The sequence below is a fragment of the Ammospiza caudacuta genome, chromosome 5 (assembly GCF_027887145.1).
Source record: "Ammospiza caudacuta isolate bAmmCau1 chromosome 5, bAmmCau1.pri, whole genome shotgun sequence".
Lineage (NCBI taxonomy): Eukaryota > Metazoa > Chordata > Aves > Passeriformes > Passerellidae > Ammospiza > Ammospiza caudacuta.
The window spans coordinates 7,970,999-7,989,520 of record NC_080597.1 but is presented as its reverse complement, the minus strand read 5'-3'; the positions used below and the strand labels follow the sequence as shown (position 1 = coordinate 7,989,520).

Here is an 18,522-nt window from a genome sequence, read left to right as displayed (position 1 = left end):
GAAGCCTTCAAGTCAGGAAGCTCTGTCTGCCCACACAGGAAATTCCTTTGCAGCAACTTCCCCAAAAAGGAAATTTCCCTCAGAAGTGAGCCCAGCTCATGCCTTTGAGCAGAGCTGTTTGAAGAGGCTGTGGCATGCGAGCCCCGCAAACAGCCCTGCCTGCACTGGGACTGCAGCTCTGCCCTGCAGCTCCCCTCTCCCCAGGGACAGCCAGGAGTGCTCTCAGGGCACAAGGCACTGCTTTTTTACCAGAAAAAAATATCTTGAGACAGGCACAGGACACACAGAGCTGCCAAAGAGCAGAGCAAGAGGAGGGGGAGCTGTAGAAAAGCTTTGCAAACTATTGTAATCTCCCACTTGAAAATTAGGGGGAAAATTCTAGAGCCTATCTCAGGGACTGCACTCTGTCCCTTCCATGTACCGTGGCTTTCCTTTAACGAGCTCGAAAACAAAGGAGAAGGGAGGGGAGGATATACAGCGGGAAGGGGGAGAACCACATTTACAAAAATGAATCTCACAGACATCTTGTGAATCACTAAGTGGGAGAGAGCCAAGAACATCCAGGCCAGAGTGAATAACAACATAGGGTATTTTATGAAGCACCTTAGCAAAGGGATACAGATCAGAAGCACTACCAGTCTTCCAGCTAGTTTTTAATTTACCATTTTAAATCACAAATAATACTGGATAACTTTTTTAATCACTACACCCAGAAACCCAAACTGTTGGTTGGGGCAAGAGAGAAAGCAGAACTGAAATTCATGTTAACATTTACATGGATGTGAGACAGGCCCATAAAAAGGGGCAGAGGTTAAAGTGGATCTTGGACTGAACAACAGCAGAAAAATGAAAGCAATCCTTTGAGGGTGTATGGGAGAAACAAATGCCAGGGATAACAGAACTGCCTATGGGGGTGACTACAATCCGCTGGAGGCTTATATGCTATGGAGAGAGGCTCTCTGCATTTTTCCCAGTTTCAACTTCAAAACTTGTTTTTCAATCCCTTGGAGCAAACCTGGTCCCTAAAGCTGAAGCTCCAGGAGGTGGCTGCCTGCCCTTCCCTGCCATTCCCCCCCTTACCAGATAGCTTTGCCCTGTTCCCTCGCCAGCTCATTTACATGACTTTTTTTTCCCCTCTCTTGCTGCCCTTGGCATTACATTCATCGATCCAGTCAGCTGTTGTGTAAAAGAGACTTTTGTCAGAATCGCTTAAAGGCAAATCCCCCCACTTAACTTTTTTTCTGTGGCCTCTAGCTGATGAGTTAGTTATCACCTAAAAGAGCCCTCTGGCGTAGCATATGCGTACTGAATATATATCTGCCTGGATGGCATCCACACTACTGTCAAAGCACTGGAGATGGTTATGACATGGGGAAAAATATAAAAATTACCATACTAGGAAAGATCCCCAACCCATCTACCCAAACATCTACAGCAGTTGATGTATAAGCAAAGAGTGAAAGGAACAAGGAAACATGAAGCAATCTCTACTATAATACAGATTACATATCTCAGCCTCTGTTAATCTGTGTTTTAAGGAATTCATGAGCTGTGGTTGCATGCAGGCCGCTGTTTCTTTACTGACCACATGGCCAATCCCTCTGCACAGGTCTGTCTGGTTCCTTTCAGAGATCCATCCACACTTTCAGCCCTGCAAACATCTTCCTGCAATGATTTCTTTCATGTAGCGATGCATCCTCACTCTTGTTTCTTTTAGACATGTTGCCCAATGACTTATCTTGGATCTCTGGATTTGCTGTTCTGTCAGGAACTGTGAATAATCATTTCCTGGTCACCTTCTCCATACCAAGTATGATTTCATAGCCACATTATAACTTTCTCCCTGCAAACCCATTCACTTACAAAACTACCTTTTCTTTAAACTGCAGGGTCCTACTGCCCTTCTCAATTCCTAGGAACAGGAGGACTGGGGAAGTTGTCTGCTCTAAGTTCCCTAGCACTCTAAAAATGACCACGTGGATGAGACCACCACACCCACAGTGGGACAGAGTTTGAATAAATACAAAGCATTAAGACACCTCCCTAGGAATTCATGAGCTTTAACAAGCCTGTGTCAGAACTTCAACTGCCTAACAATTCTGGTGCAAAATTGTGGCATCTATGCACAGTTGTTATACAAATTGGAGTCTGGTGACGGATTTTTGAATATTTGAATATTGAATATTTTTAAATATTTTTGCTTAATCTACTGTCAAGGGACATTCATAGGTATTACTGTAAAACCACATGAAAAAGTCATGACCTACTCACATCAGTAATTGTTTTCTGCTGAACAACCACAACATCCTTCTGAATGAGACTGATTTGTACTGTGGTCCCATATGAAAAGCTGAGAAAAATTATCAAAATAAGAATAGTTTACTTTCATCCCAATTCTGAATGAAATTAACTAAATTAACTGAACAGTTAATTTTTATTCCTACTGAAATTGATTTTATTCCTACTGAAAATGTCCCTGCTCTTCTTGACAACTGTCAGGATCTATTGAATGCAACTGTCATGATGCTCAAATTATTTAAAGCCTATGTGTAATTTATAGCTGACCAAGAGACATGTTTTGTAAAGCAAATGATAATTTTACAGCCTTTCTGTTGTTGATGTTACATGGACTTATAGAACTGTGCAGTGAAAATGCTTCAGAGTGGGGCCAAGTAATTTCAGGATAAAATTATCAGGGTGAGCTACCTTTATTCACAATAGGTTAGAATACTCTGATTATTTCAGCTTCCAAGCTGGTGCCAAGACTATTTGTGGATTAGACTTCATATTAGTCCTCCTCAGGAAGTGGCCTATGGAGTGCATGCAGTAAGAAAGCATTAAAAACAGCTGACTGAGCCCCAGCTACAATTTTAAGCCAACTTGGAGATTTCACACATATACTGCTGACTCTACTTGAACCAGTAAAAACAGACTGAAAGACCCCTTCAAACCTAAGCCTCTGGACTCAAACACAGCCTCACCCTCTTGTGTCTGCTGGTTGCTGCTGAGATGTGGGGAGGACAGCAATTCTGAGCCTGCTTACAAACTCCTGTGACACAAAAGGCACCTTCTATCATTTTCTGCACCCATTTTTTGTTTCATCACACACAGTAATTTTACAACTCTGCCTAAAAGAAATAGTTGTAATGCATTCTAGGTGTTAATTAGTTTCAAAAGGAAAAGGAAAAGTTGCAGTCTCTCTGCATAAAACCTAAGTACTTGAGCAAGCCTCCTTTCCACAGGATCTAAATATGTACATGCACATGGAGACATGTGTCAGACTAAAAAAAAATAAAATATCAAAATTTCTCAGCTTTAAAATAAATTTTGATTGTTAACTCTTGTCTGAGTTCCAGTGGAGGTTTTGTGCACACATGTTCTCAGTGCAAATGATGGAGCAGCAGAAAGGCCATGCGTGAGAAGCTGTGCTCTGAGGGTTATTTGGGACTAGGTATATTCTCCCAGAACTCTCACAAGAAAATCATAATTATGGAGAACTCACCATAACACTACAGATCCAACCAATTTAAAAGACATCTGGATTTACTTCTGGGTGTTCTGTTGAACTGAATCAGCGCCAAACCTTGTGAGATTCAGCCATTGCTATTGCACACACTGATAATGGTGTGGCAGGAGGCCAGCAGCAAATACTGACTCCTTTAACAGCCCAGCTGCTCCAGGTCTGCCCATCACAAACACAGCTCAGCTCACTGGCACTGCTACCTCTGCTGTCCCTCCCAGTTCCTCTGCTTGTTTTTCATTCTGCATGATTTTAAAACTGAGAGGGGGTGTAAAAATTGAAGATCTATAATGTTTTTGCTCTTACTGACATTAAGTACTATCCCTTGTTTCTATTTTGCTGAGCTCCAAGGCTTCAAATCCTGCACTAAACCTACTGCATGTGACCAGTTCACCACTACTCCACACCACACACTGCATCCCTGAGAACATAAAGTGGAAGTAGAGAACGACTCCTCTGAGTTGGTTATGCTCACTTTCAACAAGCAAAAAACCACCAAGCAAGCTGTACAGCAGCGATGAGACAAGCCCATGTATTTAATAACAACATTTGTCACCACTGCCTATTAGTATTTAAAGAGCAGTAAAAGAAACCAAACCTCTAATAAAAAGAACAAGGTGCTTTGAACAATTACACACCCGGCAACACAGTAATGACTACCTAGAGTAATGAAGCTAAAAGCCCAGAGGTAGTAACACCACTAAGGAACTTTCCAGGGAAGCAAGATACAAAGAAGTACAACACAGAAAAACAAAAAAAAAACAACAAAAAAATCAATCAAACAAACAAACAAAAAAGGGAACAAAGAAGTATTTTGTACAGAGGGTTTTTCTGACAAAACACCTTCACTGAATCATGGAGAGGAAGCGAAAGCCAGCAAAGAAGTTAAAAATTGAAGGAGACAGGTTGCTTGGAAGAAATCAGAACAAAAGAGAGAGTAGGAAGGAGGAACTTATATATATAAAGGGAGATTTCCCCTACTAGGAAATGCACAAGGACCCACTCAAGTGGCAGAACTGAAATGAGCAACTGGTTTGTGGACCAGCAGGAACTGGGGCTACTTCCTTCTGCACTACCGAGAAGGAGGAAGTACAAAGGGAGAAATTCTCAGTATTGCACAAACCAAACAGGCGCAGTCATTCTTTCATCTCTTCCCCCAAACACTGGCCAAGCAAGTAGAAGCACAGCACAAGCTTACAAATTTACTCGCAAACACACACGTGTTCAAGATAAAACTGTGGGAACTGCTGGAGACAGTGAGACAACTCCTGTTTGTTTTCTCAAGTCCAGTAGGTCACTTTTCACACCTATTGAGCAGGCTCAACCCCAACATTTTCACCCAGGACTTGTGCAATTTTGTTGCTGATGGTCAAGCCCTGGGTATGCTTTCTGAACCCTCGTCCTTTAGCACCACCACTTCTGCTGCTGGTGTCCAGGGTGGCCAAACCCTTGCTCTGGAGCCTCTGCAGAGGGAGGGTATAAATATCACAGAATCTATCTGCTGGCTTGACTTGATAGAAACGTTCTTTAAAGCTCAGCATCAAAGGATTCACTTTATAAGCTGCAAGCCTTGGTTCTTGTGCCAGCAGTGAGTTCTCCCCATAATTAATTAATGCCGTATTAATTGTGCATGTTCCACGGGCCTGTTGGGGAGGTGTGGCAAGGCCTGCACACACAAACAGATCAACCTTGCTGCTGCAGCCAAGAAAGGAGCTCAGGAGGGGAGGTAAAACCCCTCTGGGTGCCTAGAGAGGAAGACAGTGTAAAGCAAAGAGCGGAGGGCACGTGCTGAGCCCTGCCATGTCACTGCAGCCAACAAGGAGCCAGAGGGGCACGGGGGAATCTGCCACCAGCTGCGCCCTTGTGCAATCGCTCGGCTCCGGGCCAGCCGTGAGCCAGCGGCCAAGAGGAGCAGCCCAGGGCAGCTGAGGGCCCTCACGCACGGGCAGGGCTTGGCCACAAGTCACAAGATCCCGTGAAATGGCTGGAAGGAGAAAGGGGGAGGAGGAAAAGGGGGATTATTCCACCTCATCTCTGTTGCGTTGATGCCCAGCTCTCTGAGGACGTGGCAGTGTGGCCTTGCAGGGGCTTTGGCCATGGCTCAAGCAGGGCTGTACATCCAGCCCAGCACATCCACCTCACCACCTCCTGGGAAAACCAGGGAACACTCAGGACAGGAACAAGTGGGAAAGGGGATAACCCAGCTGCCAACACCCCCAGTGACAATTGTGCTGGAGACCCCCATCCATCAGAGCTATGCAGGACATGCCAGCCTGCACACACCCTTCCCTGCTGCAGCACAGAAACCAGGGACTGACTAAGGCCCAAGTGCTGCTCAAGATGATTTACAAAGCACTCATCCTCTACACAACTCTCAAGGCAGTGGACATGTATGTATTTTCAGCTGTAATCTGAATGACTGCTATAGTTAGCTTGAAATCTAACCTTCAAAGACATTTTCACATTAGCTCTTGCAGTAAATTTATTCATCTCTGTAAATTTTTGTGGGGGTAAATAATTATTTGTTTCTCTGAAGGTACTGCATGTTTGGTGTTTGCTTTTTAAAGAACAAAAAAAAGTAGGACTGGCAAAGGAAAATTTTAGCAGAAGTCCAAAGTGAAAGCATGAAATTAAAAATACATGAAACAACTGTAAAAAGGGGGAAGATAATGCAGAAAACTCAGAAGGTTTATAAACTAACTGCACGGAATCGTCTCAGCAAGTTACTTTTAGAAAAAAGGAATTTCAGTCTAACCATGCATTTGCTACAGCCTATCCACAGCAAATGTGAAAGAAATACAGCTGAAGATCACACTACTTATTCTGAGATGACAAAGCACCTTAACAAACTACACATAGAGAAGCTCTGAAATATAGGCATAAAGCAAAAGCACAAAGAATTCTGCACAAAGCAGGTAACACTTTCCCTTCAAGAAAGAGGCAAAATGCAATTTATGTTTACCATACAAAAAGGTGTTTTTTGTTCTTTTACAGTGTTGTGAGAAGGATGAACAGAAATAAACAGACATCCAGACTTTACAAAATTAAATCTATAAATACAGATTAAAAACTTTACTTATCTGGAAAGCAAATGAGTACCAAACCTAAGACTTTTATTGTACACTGTCCTTTTCTTTCAGTAGTTTGAAGTAAAAGCTAAACAGATCTCCCTACATTTTTTAAAAATAAAAAGGAAGCTATTTATAGCTGCCTTTATTGGAGCTGTTTCCTTATCAGGAAGTACGTAGCTGGGAATTACTATCTGCCTGCATCGGAAATTCTTTCAGGGATACAAAAACCCAAAAAGGAAATTTCCCTTCAAAAATATTCTGTAGGTTTTTTTTTGCTGCTGGTGGGCATTTTAAAATAAAATGTCAGTGCTCTGACCAGCTCACAGCCCCTTTGGGATGTTTATTCTGCAAACAAGAAGCTTTAAGACACCTGAGGGAAACATGAAGAAAAAATGCTCCTAGAGAACTTGAAGAGGGAGAATGCTGAGAACATAGTATGAAAATAACCCTTTTTATCAGGATGCTGAGACAGTGCAAATTCATTACCAGTGCTACAGGATCCAACTCTGAAATGTGTGTGTTTGTAAAGTTCCCAGCCCCTCCTGACTGAACTTCTGTGGCTCAGCTCCTATGTTCCCCCTGCACCCTCAGGGCAGGAGTGGTGCACAGTCCAAAATTCAGTGAAATTATCACTCTTCCTTAGAGACAGGACGGAAAAAACCCATACAGGGGTAGCACACCCTCCTGCACCTCACAGCACCAGGTCAGGGCAGGAGCCATGCAGGACATGGGGAGAACAATGCTTTCCTGCAGGACCAGTTCAGGTGCTCACAGCCCGTGGGGTCCAGTGCTACAAGCAGCTCTGGATTTGGGATAGTGAATCTCCACATACAAAGAGCCCCTCACTAAGCTCTAAGACTGGAAAACTTCCACTGTCTCCAAAGCAACCCCCATAACCAAGAAATTTCCTTTATCCTTACTCTCCATTGCCTGCAGAACAGCCCATACTGTTCCTGTGGGCTCCAAAGGCAGGAAGAACATTTTGGTTAATCATTGGAGACATTAATTTAATTTTTACTTGTCATGGTATAATTTAACATTTTCATTTTCTGGTCTGTATAATTGCCACAGAGCTACCTGACCATGCTGCCTGTGCAGAGCAGACCCTTTTTTTTCAGTGGGATACAAAAGCATAGGGAGATCAAAACCAGACAGGCAGATGGAGTAAATAAAGCAGGGAGCTTCAGGCTATTCCTGGGGTATGACTTCCATGCACAAAAGCTCATGAGGAAAGATTTGGAGTTAAGCAAGTTTCCTAATTCTTTGACTCTCAAAAGCCAGTCAGTGGTGATTGTTTATTAACTCACAACATCACCAACCATATGCCTATTAAATCTATAACTAACTCATAACTTCTTGAACAAGGATCACTGCTACATTAATAGGGCCATGCTAGAACTGCACAAAACATTTTACATGAGAAGTGAGCATATTCAAATGTATTCATCCCATAAAAGTGCACAAGCATTACACAAGGCTGGAATGCCTGATGCATTAAGAGCTCCACCCTCCCAAGAACCTCTGGAGAATGATACTGCAAAGAGGCTCTTGGCTGAGGTGTTGGGAATGGGCCTCCAAATCTGGATGGAATCATTTCACCAAAAATGTCCACAACAAACTCAAGAATCATTTAGCCCTTCTGCTCCAGCAGTAAAATGAGGAGTTCTAAAAATGGCATAAACCCCCATTTAATGGATATTTTACCAAGCTGCATTTGTTAAGCACCCGAAGGAGTGACAGCACCAGAGAGGAAAGACATAAAAGTACAGCACAAAGAAATCCAGCTTCTCATAAAGGGCATCAAATAATTCTTTTCTTTCTGTGTGTGTACACACATGACCTACCACATTAACTCCTGGGACCTCAAAGCTACAGGAGCTTTCTCCTCAGACACTGCATGTCCCTCTCAGTGCTGGACAGAGCTGTTCTCTCCCAAGAGGCAGCAGCTCATCTCTGCTAAAAGATCATGATGCTATGCTGCTTCTGCAGGGTTTTTTACCACACTTGTGTTTTGCTGCAAGGCTCTCACCACACAATGGTTTCTTATTGTGGAGTTGTTAGTCATGGCTTACACGCAGTTTCTCTTCTGTGTTCTCTCTGCTTGTACGGCTGTTTATGAACGCTGCATTCTTTGCATTCATTTTACTTCTTACAAAAATAATTTTTAAAAAAGAGCATAGAAGCACTTAAAACATAATACAAACGAAAAATCAAACAGACATTTGGGATGGAAAGAGAAAAGCAAGCTAATTTTAGGTACACTGATCGTGACAATGTCCCTTTAAGACAAAGCTAAAAATGCTTCAAACCCAGCAATACCATAAATGTCCTGCTGCTTCTGCTTCTTATTCCTCTCCACACTTTCCAGGGGAATTCCACAAGGGATCAAGCCTGAATCCCATATTAAAGTGACATGGCTTCCTTTCCCCTCTGAATAGAGGGGAATGTGTATTTTGGAGATTTAAAACCCTCCAGTAAAGCTCTCCAAAAGGGTAAAAGACTGGCTCAGCACCACTGGGACTCCCACCCACACTGCCAGCCTTCCAGATCCTGAAGCACAGGTCTCTCTGACCTCCCACATCAGGACTGCTTTGCAGGTTCCCACTGAGGCAGGAAGGCTCTTACCCCTCCCCACGCTTCCACTGGGAATGGTCAGAGCAGGAAACTGCTGCTAACTCAGGGCAACAACCAGGCACACTGGGAAAAATAAACCACTTGATTCTAGAATCTCTCAGGGAGCAGAAAGCAGCTCACAGCAAGTGAGCTTCCTTTACAAGTGTTTTCACAGTTGACCCAGATGCTTCTGCCATAGCCACCAGGCAGCAGTAAGGAGTGAACAGATTTAGGGTTAAACTCACCAGCTGTTTGCAAAAGTGCTAAGTGAAGGGGCCCTGTGTCACCCCAGTGCAAAGCCAGTGACAAGGGGGTTAGTTTCCTACAGGTTATGAACAAAGACCATGCCAGAAAAATGCAAAGCAGAATCTTCATGATCCAAAAACCACAGTTTTCCCAGCAGAATGAGTAATGGTGTTTCACCCTTCCCAGTGCAACACAGTCCATATAAAACATTAGCATCCATATTCACAGAATAACTGGGTTGGAAGAGACCTTCAAGATCATTGAGTCCAACACAGCCCTGACATCTCAACTAAACCCTGGAATCCGGTGCTACATCCAGTCTGTTTTAAACACACCCAGGGATGGTGACTCCACCACCTCCCCAGGCAGGCCATTCCAGAACTTCATCACTCTTTGTGTGAAAAACTTTTCCTAATATCCAACCTGTATTTCCCTTGATGCAGACTGAGACTGTGTCCTATGGCTCTGTCAGTGCTGCCTGGAGAAAGAGCCCAACCCCACCTGAGTGCAGCCACCTTTCAGGAGTTGTGGAGAGTGATAAGGGCACCCCTGAGTCTCCTTTTCTCCAGGCTGGACACCCCCAGCTCCCTCAGTGGTTCCTCACAGGGTTTGTGTTCCCAGCCCCTCTCCAGCCTCACTGCCCCCTCTGGATGCACTCAAACATCTCAATGTCCTCCCCAGCCATGGCACAGGAGTGACTCAGACTGCGCTTCCCTGTTTGGAGGATCTCTTTGAGGCTGGCCTGAGATTCCCAGTAAAGCCCCTGGGATGCAGGGTGGAGCAGGTGAGTTCAGTTCAGGTGAGCCCCAGAGGGTGCCTGTGGAACAGCCTGCCTTAGGTCACAGGCACAATCAGTGCCTCCCCAGGCATGCTCTGCATCCTGTTTGCCCAACAACTGGGCACAGCTCAGAGTCCTGAAGGAGCTTTGCTGGGGTTAACCAAAGCAAGGGGTTCTGAGGCTGACAGGATGGCTGGCTGGGATTTCCACACTCCACTCAGCCTGCCAGCAGATTATTAACAGTTACAAACTGAAAGACCAGGAGGCACTGCTGGATGGACCCTCTCCAAATAGCTCACAATAAAATGTGCAAGAGTAGCCCATGGCAGAAGACAAAGATGTAACATCAAGATTAAATACTGCAATAAGGTGTTAGCAAGCAGTGCCGTTGCCAGGCTTAATTTTTTTCTTTTTTTGTCATGGCTTGGTACTGGTTACATGTAAGGTGAAAAGCAGCTTAGGAGAAAAGGCAAGGGCAGCAAGAGGGAAGAGCAAGGCTTTAGTGGCCATAATGTCAGAGAAGAGCAAGGAGAGGTCCAGGAGAAGCCAATAATTTGAGAAAGAGGCCAGCCCAGCTCCCACGAAAATCAGTGGGAATTTAACCACTCATTTCAGCAGGACCAGGATTAGTCTCAGCCACTAATTTGACATTCTGGCCACCTCTCCCAGTCCCTTTGTCATATGAAGCTTTTATTTTATTTTCCCTGTATGTGCGTCAGTCAGTTTTGTTCCACAAAGATCCTTCCAAAGCAAATATTTTCATTGCTTGCTGCTCTAAATGTGGCTTAGGGTAAAGGGCTTTTTTTCCCATCTCACTGCATACTTTCAGTTCAGTGCATTGCATATTCTAGTAACTAAACAACAATATGCTTAATGCTTCAAAGTGGCTTTCCAGCTGCTAGCCAAAATTGTAGAATAATTAACAGGTGCCAAAGGATTAATAAAAGGAGTAGCATAATTAATAGACACTATACAGAAAAAAATGAATCCCTGGCAATCCCGGGTGTTGTTGTTTCCTCCACCTTCTCTTAATTGTTTCCTGCATTCCTTTAATAAGAAAAAAAAAAAAAGAAAACTAGTGCCCTTAAAACACAAATGATACATATAAGCAACAATGCATGATCAGAAGAAAGAAACTGGCAACAAACTGCCTTCAGGTCTAATAAATGCCTTAGTTTAAAGAAACTGCCCAACTACCTGTTCAACTACCCTACTACTCATGCCCACACAGAACTTTATTGCACTATTTGGTACAGCCAAGGTCACAAAGATGCCAAACCAACACAGAAGCACTGGACTAGTTCTCACCAAATCAGAGTATCAAATAATAATACAAATAGCCATGCAAAAAGATTCCTATGAAATACTCACTAAAAATGTAAAGGCCTTCAATATAATCTTTGCAGAAAACTAAACAAATTTCCTTTCTGTCCTTAATGAGGGAAGTAAACAGACCATAATAACACAGGACAGAGAGATACCAAAATAAAAAATTGATCTCACTAGGTGTATGTGATCAGGCCTGCATTCTATGAATTTTATCCAAATCAGCTGTGACCTGGAACCTATCACACACTGGAAAACCAAAGGCCAGAACCCAAGCCTACACTTGAAACAAAAAGCACTCAGATGATTTTACAAACAGTTCTTTAGCTTTCCCTACCACCACTACACCCCAAAGTGAGTGGAGCCAAGACAACACTGCAGCCCCCAAGTAAAAGTTCTCCCCGCTATGAGGAGATGCATGTACTGTGACATCTCAAGTGTATCACTGCACTCTGGACATCAGTGCAGACTGCTGGGGGTTCACAAAAAAGGCAACAGCAAGAAAAATTAGTTTTGCCAAGAAGAATTGCTTTGTGTGCACAGAAAAGTGTGCAGAGTGTCTTACTATGACAATGGGCTGCAGGCATGTGAAGGATGCCAACATTAAGGAGAGAAGAGTAATTAGTTCAGAAGAATAAATGAACTTGTTTTTATGTTTGTATCAAGAGAAAACTCTGAAATCTCTGCCCATGAGATCACTCTCCCTAAACAAACACACACATGTTCCCAAGAGAAGATGCCCTTCAGAGATAAATATCAATCTGTACAAATCAACATAAGCATGCAAGGGGGAATGATGTTGCACAGGACCAGAGCATGCAACAAATCCTTTCTCAGCACTGGGATTTCTTCTGTCTCTCTTTTTGAAAAAGTTTTATATTGAGGGAAACAAAAGAAAACCATGAAGCTCATAGCACACATTTACAGTTGCTGTTTTAGCAAGCAAAGCACCTTATTTTAAACTTGTGTATTACAAAAAGGGAAAAAAAGCTGTTTTCTCCATAATTCAAAGCATATTAATAAACAGAAAAAAAAGGTTGTAATATCCATTTCTTACATGCTGTATCCTCTATCCAGTTCGAAGAGCTGCTTATTACAAGGCCATAGCATAAAATAAGGTGCTAATAACATTTTACCAGATGAGACAAAGAATAAAATGAAATTTTAAAAAACACAGACCCTCACCACACAACCCCACTAACCTTCTCTGTGGCAAAATGGAGTGTTTCCCCATAGATAAAGGGTTTGTAAATAGTTCCAGAAGACTTCCACCTATTTCTAAATTTTTCAGTATCACAATACCTGGGCAGTTTCTGTATTATGGATGAAATCAGCACAGCCTACCCGAGGCTCATTTGCTCACTAAGCAATGAGAAATAATTTATCACACCAAAGGAAACTGCTTTACTTATTGTTCTGATACTTTTGCCTGGTGCTCTCAGAGTGATCTGGAACATTAGAAACAGTGACATTTCTTATCAGAAGGCATAAAACTGCCTGAATCCAGAGAGTGCTCTACGTGTTCCATGTGAAACATTTGTTTCTAGGTCTGCCCTTGGGTCACCTGCACCTATGGCACAGGTAGATGAAGATGTGTGGGGTGGGACTGAACCATCAGAATGTCCTGGAAAGAGGAGGAGAGCAGGCCTGACAACCTTTGCATTGGATCTGTGTGTGTGAGTGGAGGAATTGACCACATCTCCCATCAACAAAAACAACTGTAGGGATGGAACATAACAAAAACTCAGACCTAAAAAATCCTTGGACTTTGCAAATCTAAACCCAACCTTTACACACAGCCTGAATTAGAAATTAGTTACTTTGCCTGACTTCTGAGGCAGTTTGGATTTAAGATCAAAGATGTACCTCAGACACAACTCTAAAAATAAACAAATAAACAAAAAATAAATGAGAGGAGTCCATGCAGGAACTGAAAAACCCTATATTAATACCTCTTAAAACCTCATGACACGAAATCCAAAAGGAACTGAGTTATTTCTATACACAGTATTAGCAAGACTACTGGAATATCATCTTCATGTCTGTTGTCTTCACTTTAAGAAGGATGTCTGAAGTGGCAATCGGTTCACAGAGGTGATATAAACAGAATTTGAAATCTGAAAGCTTAACAGGAAGACTGATAGCCTTAAGAACCTCTCCTTCCTCTACGGTTTAGCCAAGAAAAGGTTAAGAAGTGACAACCTAAAAGCACCTATATCAGGAGGAGTCTTTTGACAATATTTAGCAGGAAAGGCGATAATGAGATCTAATAGTTGGAAACTGAAGCTGACTAATTCAAACTATAAATAGGACACTTAAAAAAAAGCAAATAAGGAGATAATTAAGCATTAAAAGAACATCTAGAGACCTTATATCCTCCTCATCATTTAAGTTTTTTACATGAAGAGCAGAAATCTTTCTGCACATGCTGTAGCTCAGTTGCTGGACCTAAACACAGCAGTTACTGCATGAAGTTTTGTAACAAGAGATATAGAGATTATAAATCAACAGAGATTGTTTGAGAAATTCACAATGTCTGCTCCTGGCCTAGCTATGAAGCTATGAGTGGTTTTAACAGTGTTTGGGTGGTCTGTTAATTGACAAGTGTTTTGTGTCAATACTGACTGCATACCGAGCTACAAAATACTACACTGCCACTGACGACAATTAGTAAGGCTATGTAAATGTGTTCATGTTGTTTATGACCTCAGACACTAACTTTATGGAAGGCTATTTCACAGATATTTCATGATTAATCATCTGTGCTTTTACACTGCAACAAGTCAGACTGGTGTGGAAATACTGAAAGGAAAGAAGCCTTGCAAGTTTAAAAATGTGCCAACCAAAAGAACAGAAAAACCAAAACAAGAGTCAAGGTGAAAGGTTGGATCACATTCTAAAAATACTGTGAGAGAAGTCTTCACCGAGAGGAAGCTGCATAAATCCAACACTATCCAGCACGCTGGCTGGATGGGAAGGAAGCAGGTACAGCTTGTACCACCACTGTCAGCATCAGGAGTCTCTGCCTCCCTGCCTTCTGCATCTGCCAGACACAGTGGGGAGGGCAGTAATAACTGGAAACCCAGCTGTGATCCTGGCTGTGCAGTGGACACACAGTGGCTCCCACAGCAGAAGTAAACATGCAATGAGGAAAAAACCCACAAGATCTGGGGATTAACAGTGCCAGTATGGAAAAGAACTGCTGGAGAAAAACTGCTTCTGTGTTGGTTTTTTTGTGCCTGCTTTGGGTAAAGCACAGAAATGCCCTGTGAGTGTGGCAGCCAAGTCCTCCTCAGGCAGGGGAACAGCTGAGCAGCCACACACAGGTGCAGCCAGGCCTGGGAGCTCATGGATGCCCAGGCAGGGACCAGGCACAGTCAGAAACACTGCAGCAGCAGCAGCTCCCATTCCCACCAGGAAGCACAGAGAACTGGGCCACACAGGACATGTGACACAGCATGGGAACCAGTGACCTTGGGGCAGAGTAACTCATGGCCAGCAAGGGAGCGAGCATAGGATGAGAGAAATGCTTTAAACACAGTCTGCATCCAGAAAAGGAGTCTGTGTGGAAGACAGCAATGACGGTGTCTTGTGACAAACACGGACTTCCCCCTCTTCCCCCCGTAAAATCCCAAACCCGTTTGTCAGAGGGCAAAGCACAAAGTTTTGTTTGCTCCTGGCCCTTTTGTTCATTGTGGCTTAAGTACCCCAGGAATGTAACACCTGAAAAAAGTTTACTTAAAACATCTTTATTTCCATCAGAACTGCTTCCCTCCAAAAAGGAAAATTCCACTCTTCTTGTCACCCTCCTAACTCACCTCTGACTGGCCAATAGTCCTTGGCCTTTCCTCTTTGTCAAACATTAAATCACCTCAGCAAGGAAGTACCTGGCTCTGATCTTGCCCTCAGCTCCAGTTTTTGTTCCAATGTCAGTGATATGTCCTTCCTCCTTTGCAGCATCCTTTTGTGCACAGCTAAGCTCACTCCTCCTCCTTTCCCACTGCCTCTGGCAGCAACCATGCTCTACACTAGAGAGCCTGGGCATCACAAGTATTGGAGACCCCTCAGAACCTGAAAATAGCCACAGCACAAACAGCTTCCACTTGCCACAGCTGGTGAAACTCTGACCTTGTGCTGCAGAACGTAACCGAGCCATTCCAATAAAGTGGAAGGAAACACAGCACTTCCTGTCAGAACAAACGCCCCACATTTGTGCCTGTCACAAAAAACAGCCCAAATGCTTGACAAGGACTGCAGGAGATGGGAGGGGAGATTCAGCATGCTGTATTTAAGAATCATTTTCTTCAGTTAAAAACAACAGCCAGGAAAACCAAACCAGCTAAAGCTTATTAAAACAACAAAAAAAGTATAAAGCCAGGGACTTCCCTGCTCTCTTCCATAAAACCAGAAGCAACTCCTCACCCTGTCCCACCCCCTCCTCAGTGTAAGAGCTTAAGCAGCCTGGTGCTGACACTCACGCAGGTGTGCTGGCACTCTGAAGGTGTCGTCCTCCATCCTGATGGCCTGGTGCACCGGGACATGTAGTGGTGACGAGGTGTAATTTGGTTCCGGGCTCGCGGGAGGTGTGTACGAAATTCTTTCCTGCTGTTAAAAGAAAGTGGGGGGGGAGGGAGAGAAAGAGAGACGACAACGTGAACTTTGGAACAGAGGTATGAAACCATGGCAGAGGAGGTGGACGTGGGTGGAAGGAAGGAAGTGTGTGCCTGGTGATGTGCACTAGTGGTGCACCAGCTGCCCAGGGAGCCCCACAGCACACACAGAACACTCGCAGCCAGTGCTGAGAAGGGACTAAGAACCTTTTAGAGTGGCAGGATTACTTTTCAAGAGAGCCACGAAATTTCCAAGGGCCTTCTCAGAAATTTGCCAAGGGAGGAACGGGGAAGTGACATGCAAGAGGGGAGACTCCGAGGGCTTTTGTCAGTGGAAATCTGACAGCAAGTCCATGATACATGTGTGAGTACCACTGAAGTGCCAAAACCACTTAATCTTATGTTAACAAATCAGTCATGATCTGAACAAGCTAAGTGTTTAGCACTATACCCCTTCCTACCATTTTAAAGACATTAATCAGTAACTTTTGTCATTGCTGCAGAAAAACACATCACCAGACTACTCTATTTACCATCAAGTAACGTAGTACTCTTGTTTTTGCTAAGCAAGTTACTATTACCTTCTTTGAAGTAGTTTAACTTGCAACCAAGTACAGTCAAATTGAGCTAAAGAGCAACTTGTGAATGTTGTATTAGTTTCATAACTGTCACAATTAGGTTCTTACCTAGGAAAGTGCCTGACGAGAAATCTAAGACTGAAACTTCACGTTATCTGAAGGGAAAATTCTTCCATATTCTAAGCCTCCAATCATAGTATAAAATATACCTTTTGTAAATAAACATAGCCACAATTTTATAGAAACAAAAAAGCTATTATTATATGCTTCCTGGAAGGTAATGCACGTTATTCTCCAGAACACTGACACACCAGTGCAAGAATGGATTTACATCCCTGCACACACAGAAGCAGGAGGAGGTAATTTCTGATTGCAGGACAGTACGAGTGCAGGCTCTCACCCTGACCTTGATCTCCGGCAAACGGAAAACACAAATTTGGTGCTGAACCAAGAGAAGGTAATTGCTACCATGACAAACCACAGCATTATCACAGCCATGAGACAGGAAAATAGACTGAGGCTGATAGAGGCACCTGCAGAATGTAATGTAAGCACCCTTGCCACCAAAGGGAAGGAGAGGTTTGCAAAACCCTCTGCAGGCAGATTAGGTGACATCCAAAAATAAAGGGAACACCTAGAAAGTCGTGCAGCCACTGCTTCAAAGCAAGCCCAATTCATTCTCTTTGCAAGGTGCTGTTTGCTGGTCAGAAGCTCAGGCAGAACCAGAAGTTTACCCTCAACATCAGGAGTGCCACCACAACAGCCTATAACCACATGGCAGAGAAGACTGGCAGCATGTGGAGAACACACTATTACAGGTTTAGACAGAGCGAGAAGACAAGCTTGTTTCACTCCACCATCACTTTGTTATTTCTGCAAGTATGGCCCCTATGTCTGTCAGCTCAGTACTTTTTAAAGAGAAATTGTTCAATCTTATGTTCCTGTCTCCCACAAACTCAGCTTCTTTCTACTCATCACTGGCCAGGCAACGGCAACCCATTAGCCAGCATGAATTCAGTTTTGTGCAGTTACCAAACAGGGATGGTCACTGTGATGCAATGAAAGATGCACCTGTGGAGCTACAAGGCATTATTTGATTTTTCAGCTTCCCCAACTCCCTCCCTGACCCAAAGTGGCTGACTCTGTGCTTCCTGTTGCAGAGGGGTGGCTCTCTGTGCCCATCTGCACATCACCCCTGCCCCTGGTGCACAGCATCCCTGGAGGGCAGGGACACCTGGCACTTCCCAGCATTTCCTGCTGCCATCCACAGCACAAATATCGAACCACACTGCAGCTGCTCACTGTGTTCATGGAGACATTAATAAAAAGAGAAACTCTCTGAAACACAGCCACACAGATACTGCCTCTGTTAATGGGCACTGGGGGATAGGTGGGAGACCCAAAGTCCTTTTCCTCCCTCCTGAAGAATGCAGGATACAGTCCAAGCTCAGGTCACACTGCATGCTCACTGAATCACCACTGCAAAGACAAAGTGGCTTCAAAGGGTCTCCTCACTGCCCAAGAGCAGGTGGAGAATGAAATTAAATCCAGAACCCATCCATTTCCCTCAAGACCCAGGAGATGCTGTATCAAACCAAGGCATTATGCTTCCAGTATGTGCTGCCTTTACTGATCAATCTCCTAAAGGCATACCACAACTTCATTTATACCATGGCAGTTTCATTGAGGTTTACTGTTTTAAACAAATGTATTTGATTCATTGTTTCCTAGTATTCATAAGGACAGGACAGCCAAAACCAAACAAGATATGGAACTGCAG

At 43.6% G+C, this 18,522-nt stretch overlaps 1 protein-coding gene across 3 annotated transcripts in view; it reads right to left on the bottom strand.

Annotated features, from left to right (window-relative positions):
- Positions 1-18,522, bottom strand: part of ETV6 (ETS variant transcription factor 6) — a 121,173-nt gene that overhangs the window by 62,665 nt on the left and 39,986 nt on the right. Inside the window, exon 2 of one of the 3 annotated variants that reach the window (XM_058804972.1) lies at positions 16,033-16,159. The exons of 1 other annotated variant lie outside the window; for it this stretch is intronic. In XM_058804972.1, coding sequence (XP_058660955.1) covers positions 16,033-16,159 — 127 coding nt within the window. The remainder of the gene's footprint in view (positions 1-16,032; positions 16,160-18,522) is intronic. One more of the 3 variants, XM_058804973.1, reaches the window with a different exon arrangement.